The 10,636-nt window shown below is 41.4% G+C and overlaps 1 protein-coding gene across 23 annotated transcripts in view; it reads left to right on the top strand.

Annotated features, from left to right (window-relative positions):
• The window catches only part of cacna1aa (calcium channel, voltage-dependent, P/Q type, alpha 1A subunit, a), an 83,218-nt gene that overhangs the window by 56,646 nt on the left and 15,936 nt on the right, over positions 1 to 10,636 (top strand). For 13 of the 23 annotated variants that reach the window (XM_034895194.1, XM_034895211.1, XM_034895210.1 and 10 more), the window contains 7 exons: positions 2,383 to 2,499; positions 2,736 to 2,801; positions 3,136 to 3,233; positions 3,374 to 3,524; positions 3,761 to 3,888; positions 5,490 to 5,586; positions 9,993 to 10,107. In XM_034895194.1, the coding sequence (XP_034751085.1) occupies positions 2,383 to 2,499; positions 2,736 to 2,801; positions 3,136 to 3,233; positions 3,374 to 3,524; positions 3,761 to 3,888; positions 5,490 to 5,586; positions 9,993 to 10,107 (772 nt within the window). The remainder of the gene's footprint in view (positions 1 to 2,382; positions 2,500 to 2,735; positions 2,802 to 3,135; positions 3,234 to 3,373; positions 3,525 to 3,760; positions 3,889 to 5,489; positions 5,587 to 9,992; positions 10,108 to 10,636) is intronic. The other 10 variants (XM_034895218.1, XM_034895216.1, XM_034895215.1 and 7 more) reach the window with 1 other exon arrangement.

Here is a 10,636-nt window from a genome sequence, read left to right as displayed (position 1 = left end):
AATGTATGAAGTGCTTTTATGCATGTTAAAACTCAAAACGGGTCCGTCGGGACCCTAACACCATAGGAAGGTTAAATTGATGCTCCGGCCAGATTCTAGTAAATATGTATCTGACCAGCTGGGCTTTATTTTGGTATACAATCATGGTTTATTTATGTAGAATTTATAAATTTCTCCAACAATCCCCCACTTTCTTGATCCTTGATATCCCTGCCGTATGAATGTACAACAGCATACAAAAACCTGCTCCTGTGTTAACTTGTCTCTGTGATGACTGTTGATTTTTTTTCTTGTTTTTATCTTTTTACATGCTTTCTTTAAATCATCCACAAACTTAACGACGATCTACTGTTATCTACTTCGCCCCACCCCCTTCTCCCCCCAACACCTACTACTTCCTGCAATTCCATCCAATCAAAATGCACTATGAATCCTCTGTGTCCACCCATGACAACTGGCTTGGTCAATCTCTCTGGTTGTTCTTCGAACCAACCAAAAATCCAAAAATTTGCTGCTATAAACCATATGTCTGCAACATCCACATGTAGATGGTTTGTAATTTTTTGGAGATCTTATTTTACTGCATCTGTTTGAACTGCATCCCAGCCAGTGTAATAGCTGTGAAATGTGCATGTCCCCCTACCACACAGAACCCTCAACTCTGAGTGAGCTCCAAATTTGTTGAAATTTCATTTATTATAACCTCTCTACCAGTCACTGTTTAAATTAAAATATTTAATTTAGTCATAAATCCTACCCACACTGTACATCCTTTACTGAGAAAAAGAGTCCAGTTTGTAAAGGATTGGATTCTAAAAGAGATCCAAGAAGCTCCAGTGCAAGTTTGTCAGCATCGGGGTACCTACCTGCTCTGCTGTTTAACGTAACCTGATGTATAGATTCATGTGTAGGGTATCTGAGTCATAAAATGACTTAATCACAGTTTTGGCTAAACTTGTACACAACTCTGTAAGATTTTCTTCCAGACTAAGGAACCACTGTTTCACAACATTGTGTACTGTTTTTTTGTATTTTTATGTTTTACTCTGTGTTTTTTTAATTGTGATATGGATCCCCTGGGCCTGAAATAAAGTTTTTATATTTATACACAGTATATTAAAATCTGGAATAGATTGCTAGATCTATCCATTGAGATTAGCTGTTTATTTGTATGCGCAAATGTAGACACATACAGATCCACACATACTGTATGACAGTGACTGGGAGAGTGTTTCCAGTAACAACAGTGAATCCAAAGCTTTGCCCGTGGCAGAGAGAACAAGTGATGCATGCAGCCCTTTGCATGTCTCTGGCAGGAACCTTTTATTTTCACAACACACACACAGTCACTCATACATACTCCGAGCAATCCAAGACATGCTGTATTCTAGATGGAACCTGCATGTGCTTGCTGCCAGTCCCTTTAGAGCACTTCAAGTCTCACTTCAACTCACGTTAATTGCACATCTGTTGTTTGTTACTGTGATTCATGGTTAAAGAACTCTTTATTATAGATTTGACATAAATTGATGGTAAGGTTTATTTAATTGAAAAAAATTAAAAATTAAAACAAATGAGATTCCCATGGAAAATCAAGTTTAATTGCCACATTTAAAAACAGTGGTAAGGCACACAAACACACTGGTGCAACTGAAAATATATGTACTTAAAGGAATTCACATAAGGTAGAATGGCCTTAGTTGAATATTTGTCTGTGACATCACCTAAGAACGTCACAGGACTTTGGCAGCCAATCCCATTGGATGGTGCACCAGCTGCCGTTAGCTTCACCGGTTTGCGTTGTGGTATTGTACATCTGCATGCTTTGGGCTTGCTTCATTTGAATAAATTGCATATTTTGCCTTGAGAGAATTAGTGCATTTGGTTGTCTTACCAAGAAAACGTCCTGATGTCCCTGCACTTTTAACTACTCACCATTCCTTCCACAATTACTGCAAAATAACCCAATTGGATGAAACTAGTTAGATTTGGATGATTACCTTTCCCCCTGTGTTGTTTTGTTTGTTTTTGTTGATCTTAATGGATATGAAAAGCTTGTTGGAGCCTTGCTGATTTGACTTTGGTTTGCTTTGACTTGTTTGGCTCCTGATTCTCTTATTGAGTTTGAATCTCCCTCTGTTTGGGTTTGACTGTTTTTCCTCTCATTTCTTATGTTTTGATTGTCTAAGGAAATTTGCACTACAACTAACTACTCTTTCCCTTTACTCCAACCCTAAATCCTTCTATCCTCCTTTCACCCTCTTTCACCTTTCTCTATTGTTTCATTCCCATTTTCCTTTCCTTACCTACATTCGACTCTACACCCCTCCTCTCCCTGTCTTTTTCCCCTTTCTCTGTGATTATATTGTGGCTGTACTCTAGAATAATTTCATCAACCTAAGTTTCCTGAGGCTGTTCAGGGCAGCTCGTCTCATCAAGCTACTGAGGCAGGGAGAAACCATCCGCATCTTGCTCTGGACCTTCGTTCAGTCCTTCAAGGTTGACATCCAATTTGACAGCATAACACACACACACACACACATACACACACACACACACACACACACACAAAGCACACACACAAAGCACATGCATTGGTACATTTGAAAGAAATACAGATATCCAACATTGTCTTTATATACATAGACAATGGCCTTGTGCAGTCTCATATATCATGCACAGTGCACTCATATGTATGAGATTTAATACCAAGCGATTAATGTGTCTTTCCTCAGGCACTGCCTTATGTCTGCCTTCTTATTGCCATGCTGTTCTTCATTTACGCCATCATTGGGATGCAGGTGGGTGAGAGCCTCGACCCAAAAAATGCTGTAGTGCTTTTAGGATACATTAAATATATATTTATAGGATAATGATAATGATGAGGAGAAGGATGAAGAGAAGAGAATGAGGACGATTATAATAGTCATAAAGATTTGGTGCATAACGAGGGGAGGAGGATTATGGAATTAAAGGTTTTAAAGTGTTGAACTTATGATTTGAACACTCTAAAATCTTTACGTCCATATTCCTCCTCCACCCGGCCCTGTTTTAATGGCAAAGAAAGCCCGAAAGGTCATTGATGAACAGCTATAGGCTTGTGTCCCGTGTTGACTGTATGATTGCGTTCAACAGCTTTTTGGGAATATCGCTATTGAAGAAGAAGGAGAGAGCGCCATCAACCAGCACAACAACTTCAGGACCTTTGTACAGGCTCTTATGCTGCTCTTCAGGTGTGTGTGTGTGTGTGTGTGTGTGTGTGTGTGTGTGTGTGTGTGTGTGTCTTTGCATCAACGTGTGTCATGTATAGGACCATTGAATAACCACCTGAAAACTGGCAGACATTAAACTAAATGTTTTTTTTGTGTTTTAGGAGTGCGACAGGAGAGGCGTGGCACGAGATCATGCTGTCGTGTCTGGGGAGCAAGGAGTGTGACCCCCTGGCAGGGAATCCAGAACCAGAGTGTGGGAGCCAGTTTGCTTACCTGTACTTTGTCTCCTTCATCTTCTTCTGTTCATTCTTGGTGAGTACATACTAGGGGAGTCACAATCCTCCAAATTTACTATTAGATTTGACTAACCACCATATTTTATTTGAAATGTACCAAACAAAGGCCATGTGATCACAATTAAATATATATATATATTTATGTGTGTGTGTCTTTAATCCAAACAAAGAACTGACCGGATATGCCCTTCTTCAGTGGCTTTATTTGTCAGATCGAAGGATTAACTTTTCTACATGTGTGTTTATGTGTAGATGCTGAATCTGTTTGTAGCCGTCATCATGGACAACTTTGAGTACCTGACAAGAGATTCATCTATACTGGGACCTCACCACCTGGATGAGTATGTCAGGATATGGGCCGAGTATGATCCTGCTGCCTGGTGAGTGGTAACGTGCATGCACACACATACATACACACAACAGTTATTTGGTAGGCCTTGACAGTGACATGATATACCTTTTATGAGTACTTATTAACAAAGTGAAAACAAATGTTATATTCATAAACTTATTATGTGCACACACTATGTTTGTGTATGCACCAGTAGTCCACATAAAACCACCAAGACATTTTTTAAGACCTGTATATTTCTTGTATATTTCTTATATTTCTTCTTGTTTTAATATGCTCACACACAGAGCCAGGCCCAAGCAATGAAATTGTTAACTTCTCAACAATGCTGTAAATAAAAACTGTTGCAACCTCAACATATGGCATTTCAAATGATCTGGAAATAGACAAAAAATGAACAAAGCACCAATCTAGAACAAAATTTCCTAGCTAAAGATCCGCAAGGGGACTGTAACGGATCTGAGCATAACCTCATCTGGTTATCTCTCTTACACCGTACAACCCCTCCCTCCTCCTTCCTTTCCTCCTCTTTTCTGTAAATTGTCCTGATATATCTCTGACCCCTTTCCCAAACCATTTTCCTCTTCTGGAATCTGCATACTGCTAAAAAAACAACTTAAAGTGGCAACATCTGCACTCCAAACAAAGCTCCCTTGCCCGACTGGGTAGACTGACTGTCAGCTGTAGACATGCTACGTTTCATGGGATCTGTGTTCCAGGACCTGTGTGTTGCCCTCATGCTGTCCAGTAGGCTTCACTGCTCTAAACAGGGAAAGTGTGAAAGGAAGAAATAAGGACATGGAAGGCATAATTAAATTTACAAGAGTTTTGGAAAAACTGAAGGTGTGAGATTTAAATAGTAATTGCAGGTTAGCAAACAGCTAAACTTTATGGTTTGTATGCCTTAGCAATCAACAGACATTTTTTAGAAATGTATATAATGTGTTTTTACAACATGCCACAAAAATAACAATATACCGTTGTTGCATATTGTGACAATGTTCCCTTCCTTGTAACTAACATGCTAATTTTACCCCCACCTTACTTAATATGACATGGACACCGCTCCACAGGAATCAGCAGACAGGGAACAAAGAAACTTGGCTGCCATTGAACACATATTTAAGAGGGAGGGGATCTGCACACCACAAGCAGCTATTAAGTATTTAGCAGTTTGCCAAGCACATGCTCTGTTTACAGTTCCTTACTGTAATTACATTGTGCACACATCCAGTCAGGGGTTGGACCGGAGAGAGGAAGGAAAGGGATGTCGAACTAAGGACGAGGATTGAGAGAAAGAAAAGACAACAGAATACAGGAGAAGGATTTTGGAGACTTCATTGGCAGTGCTCAGGACCACATTTAACAATGTGTGGCATGCAGTGAAGTTTGTAGAGTGTGTGTAGAGTTTGCATAGGTGCATTAAGGTGCAGATGTGTCTACAGAGTCTGTTATTTACAGTAAACATGTTGTAAAGTATTTCCAGATACTGTGTACTTGTCAATCTCGTGCTCTTCCTCCCAATGTTCTCTATTCTTTCTGGACGTGTTTGTGTGTGTGTGTTTTTTCTCTGTGTGTATGTGTGTGTGTGTGTGTGTGTTTCTTAACTACCCTGTATTCTTCTTGCAGCGGCCGCATTCATTATAAGGACATGTACAGTTTATTACGGGTTATCGACCCGCCTCTCGGCTTAGGCAAGAAATGCCCCCATAGGGTGGCCTGCAAGGTTTGACTTCCATTCAAACAAAATCTCTCAACCACACATGCTAGCCACAGCATCCAGGAATGGAGTGAATGCCGCTTTATTTCTTTTCTTCTTTTTCATTTCAGTTTTACAACTTATTTTCCACCATTATATACTTGCATTCTGAACTGCTGAGAGAATGTGCGGGACAATGCAGACACCCAGAGAAGCATGTGAAATGAAAAAAAAAAAAAAAATCCACATTGAGACGTTTTTGCACATTGTAAAATGAATCTTTTTATTTTTGTATTCTTTTGTGAATATTCTTTTCTTTTGCTTGGAGCCATGGCTATAATGTAGCAAGCTACGGTTGCTCACTGTAGTGTTGCATTGTTCTTGGTTTTTGGGGGTTGGGGGAAAGACAGAAACTGCATTGACACCCATTCCTCCTCCCCTCTCTCCTCATCCAAGTAGCAGCAGCAGCTTGGTGCCTGCTGTCAAGCTCTGCCCTTCTTGTCTGTGCAATCGCACACACACACACACACACACACACACACACACACACACACACACACACAAACACACACACACACACATCTTTGCCCTGTTTAATACACAGAATTGTCTTCTGATACTACAATAGAACATTTACTTCCTATATTCCAATCCTCCTGTTGTCTCCTTTCCCTCTGACATTTACTCCCTTCCTTTTTGACATGACAAACTGTTAGAGAGTACTGTAGATCACAGAAAAGCCACACGCCACAGTCTTTCCAAATCAGCCCAATAACCTTGTCTTTCTGTTGTTTTTTTCTTTTACTTTGTTTTGGTCTTTTTCTCTCTTCGTCCCCTTTTCTCTCTCAATCTCTGACACTGTGATTGTCTTTTCAACCCTATCCTCTAAGCAATCGTCTCCTCAATCTCTCTCTCACTACATCTTTTTGTTGTCCCACTTCCTCCCTCCATCTCTCCCTTTTTGTGCTTTTTTTAACGGGGTGATGACTGATGATGCAGTGGCAGGATCAGTTGCAGGGAAATGTATGACATGCTGAGGCACATGTGTCCTCCACTAGGCCTGGGGAAGAGGTGTCCAGCACGTGTGGCCTACAAGGTCAGAAAGGACCCCATCATCACCCTAATCTCCTATGGGTGTCGGGGGGGGTTAAGAGGGAGGGGCCAAGCGCTCAACGTGGTGTTAACTTTAGTGTCATTGTTTCTTTAGTTCTGTTATTGTTTCTTTTGCTGGAAAGTGGGGGTGGGCTGGTCCGTGTTGTGGCGTTGTGTGGTGGTGTGGGACGGGTGGGTGGAGGTAGCAAGACAATTAGGGTGGATGGTTAGACAGGTGTGGGTATCCACGGGAGGGGACGAAAAGAGGGACCTTCTCAGCTCGTTTGCACCGTGTACGATATACACACAAGCTCACGTACACAAACATGCGAAACCCATGCACATAAAAATCAATATGGTCATATTGTTCTTAAAGTGAGGTGATGGTAGAAAGTGTATACATGAATGCAATTATTCAAACATCTAAGTACAAAACCATTAAAGATATTAAATAATTAATTAGACAAACATTTCACACATGTAGACAAACACACACTCTTACACAGAATCATGCGTGTGCAGCAGGGCTTGGAAGGTCCGCTAGACTTACGTCCTCTGACTCGTTCCGTCCTGTGGATGGGGCAGACACACACACATGCACACACACACACAGCCTTAAGTCATATCAACCAACACACAGATATCTGTTATTTCTAATGGTAGAGAGAGCAGAAGGGCTTGTCTCAGTGATGTGTTTCCCTCAGAGAGCCTTTGGTTGCCATACAGAAGCAGTTCTTTTTCTGTCACCCTTCATGTAGCAGCTCCAAGCCCCCAAGCAGCCTTTTCTATCTGCAAGTCCAATCTTCTCTTTGTTCTTTGGTTCTGTCGTCAATGCAGTTCTATTCTGTTTCCAGCCCCCCCCCCCCCCTCCCCCCCTCATCTCTGCATAATGCTCCCTTCCCCACACCAATGCACTCCCTCACCTGCCTTTTGCATGGCCGATAGTCACCACCACTACCAACCCCATGCACAGACCCCTGTCTGTCATATGATTAGCACAGTTATAATTAATCGTACACAAAATGTTATTAGAATAGATATATGCAGAACGATAACAACAAATTTATCTTTATGTTACCACATGTTCTTTTAACACATCACAATCAACATGACAGTCTCATGACGCATCATTGGCAGATCACTGTGAGCCTCAGGGGGCAGCCGGCCAAACAGCCTGTAGGCACAGGAGATCATTCCATCGCTAACCATTGCTTCATCCAACTCCCTTTTCTTTATCCAGCAGACCTGGGGCAAATAGTACTCACATTTTATAATATATCCATGTGGATGGGACTTAAGTACAAGTACAATATGTAAGGTGTCAGAGAGGTTGCCATTCAAGGAATGGTGTACCAAACTTATTTTTTTAGACTGTAAATATAAAGTAGCCTAAGATTATTGTCCTAGAAAGAAATCTCACTCTATGTTCTCCATTTGATTACACATGAAACAGGTTGTTACCTGTGTGGACTAAAATGTTTTATTTGACCCAGGTTTTTGCACCTATAGCTCTGTCTTTTTCTTTGGCTTTTATGTTTTAACCCCAACCTTACATGCACTGCTCTCTTTCTCTCCTTTTCCTATTCAACATTTTTCCTAAAAGCCTCCTTCCTGAACTAAAAGTTCAATCCCCTTGCTCATCAACCTAACATGGCCTTTTAGAATTCCTGCTGGAAGACTTCCAGAAGCCATCTGTGTTTATACCGTGCCTCCCTCACCACTTTCCCTAAGCAACTTGCCAATGAGAGAAATCCAAACCTTACCTTTGACCTTCCATTCAGTCCACAGAACAATGACCCATCTTACGCCACAGCTTTTAACCTTCTTCTCTGTCCTGAAGAGAGATGGCAGAGCCTTCAGGCAGGATCGCTTTCTTACAGACACAGCCAACTAAGTGTGGTGATGTTTCTTTCCTTTTTTCTTTGCATAGTTTTTTCTTTTCTTTGTCTATTTTTGGGTCACTTTTTTCTCTTTACATGCTCCAGCTCATAACCTATTAACCTATTGATTTTTATTTCTCTATCATCTTTCTCCCTTAAGCCCTCCCTTTCAACTTTTATCATATCTATTTTCTGGCAGAAGAAATGTTCCTTTTCAACTCATATTTCCTACATATACCTGGATTATTCTTGCCTGAACCATCATTTAGCATCGTAGCACCAAAACAACACTTCCATGTTGGCCATTTTCAGTTTTCTTCTTTCGTTTTTTTCACAGAATGCTGCTCTCTCTCACCTATTAACCCTCCAAGTCTCTGCCCATTTTTCACACATTAGACATCAGATAATTAGCGATAGAGCTAGTTGCTCTATTATTTCAGCCGAGCCCTGTTGTCTACAAATTTTCTTATTCTCTTCAATACAATTGCCACGTTAAAACAACTCACAAACTCATTTTAATGTCGCCACCAAAGGATGCTTTCTGTGTACGGCTGTGCAGCTGCTTGTCCTGAGAGGCCTATTGCCTGTGCATGTTGCATGAAGGTGGAATGTGCAAGAAGGGTTTGAGGGGGGAAAGAGAATTAAAAAAAGTGGGGATGGTTGGATTAAAGGAGAGGAATTTAATCAGGATGTGGGGGGGAGGCATGCTGCATCTTTGGGTTGTCGCCGTCTTTTGTCACCAAACACACACAAACGTCATCTTTGACTTGGTGTGTGTCTTGTATTGTCTGTTTCAGTTATAAACCAACAAGATCTATAAGGGATCAAACCAATAAACAAAACCAAAGTGTTGCCCTTCCTTAGATCAGTCCCTTGGTTGCTTCTGGTTTATTGGTTTATCATCCGATCTCTGTTGTTTTTACTGTGAACCTCCAAACCCCTAGAAGGAGCTCTGGGTCATAGTAGCTGCTGCTAAGCCTGTCATTACTTCTTGAAAGGCTCACCTTTGACAGTTTAACCAACCTGTGAGGTCTTTTGGATGTCGACAAACATATGTAGATAACATTACAATTAGGTAAATAAATGAATGTGTAAGACAAGGGACAAATCTGGGGTAATAGAGTTTTTTTGAGAACTCACAGGTTCTCCCATATGCTAAAACTGATTAATTAATTATGAATGTGTTGTCACCGCAGCACTGAATATCAAATATGACTAATTTGACACATTGTAGCTGAGTCTAAGCCATTTTTTTTACAGACAGGCAGAGTCAGTTACCGATGCCACGCAGAGCTCCTTCAACCTCCTTTACCCAAACCCCTCCCTTCTCCCTTCTCCCCCTCCCCTTCCTGCTACCCGCGCCCAACGCCCCTCCCCGTTGTCACCCGGAGGTTCCACATACATGCTGCCCCACTTACTTCCCAATTTTCTCACCGCTCACCCTGATTGGCTCTCCCACAGAGACTGCTCCGTATGGATCTGCCTGTGGCCGATGACAACACGGTCCACTTCAACTCCACTCTCATGGCCTTGATCCGCACAGCACTGGACATCAAGATCGCCAAGGGTACGGAAGGTTTGGAATCCCTTCTACCTTCTTTGCTCCAATTTTCACATGCTGTCTTTTCCTTTTTTCTTATTTCTCCTGTAGTGCAGTGCTGTCTGCTTTTTCTGTGCTGAACCCAGAAACCTTCAGCTCTTCCTGATGCTTCTCCTACTGTGTCTTAAGTACAGCGTGATTTCTATGGCGGTAGATCCTGTGTGTGTGTGTGTGTGTGTGTGTGTTTGTGTGTGTGTGTGTGTGTGTGTGTTTGTGAAGCTGAAGGTTGAGATCCTGTGGGAATGGGGTTCTGTTACTTCTGCTTAAAAACACCTAGTGACGCCATTTTCAGTGCAGTTATGATTTGGTAATGGCAATTATTGTAACCATACTAATAAAAATCTTCTGTTTGTCTTTGTTTTTTGTCCTCTCTTATACCTTTTTGGATCGATCTGAATGGGTGTGAATTGTTTGTGTGCACTTTGTGTGTTTGTGTGTGTGTATGACTACATTTTGTACACATCTGTCCACATACTTGGGCATGGATGTCTGTGCATCTATATAT

Source organism: Etheostoma cragini, chromosome 15 (assembly GCF_013103735.1).
Source record: "Etheostoma cragini isolate CJK2018 chromosome 15, CSU_Ecrag_1.0, whole genome shotgun sequence".
NCBI classification, from domain to species: Eukaryota; Metazoa; Chordata; class Actinopteri; order Perciformes; family Percidae; genus Etheostoma; species Etheostoma cragini.
The sequence above is the reverse complement of the archived record's forward strand: the minus strand, read 5'-3'. Positions and strand labels throughout refer to the sequence as shown.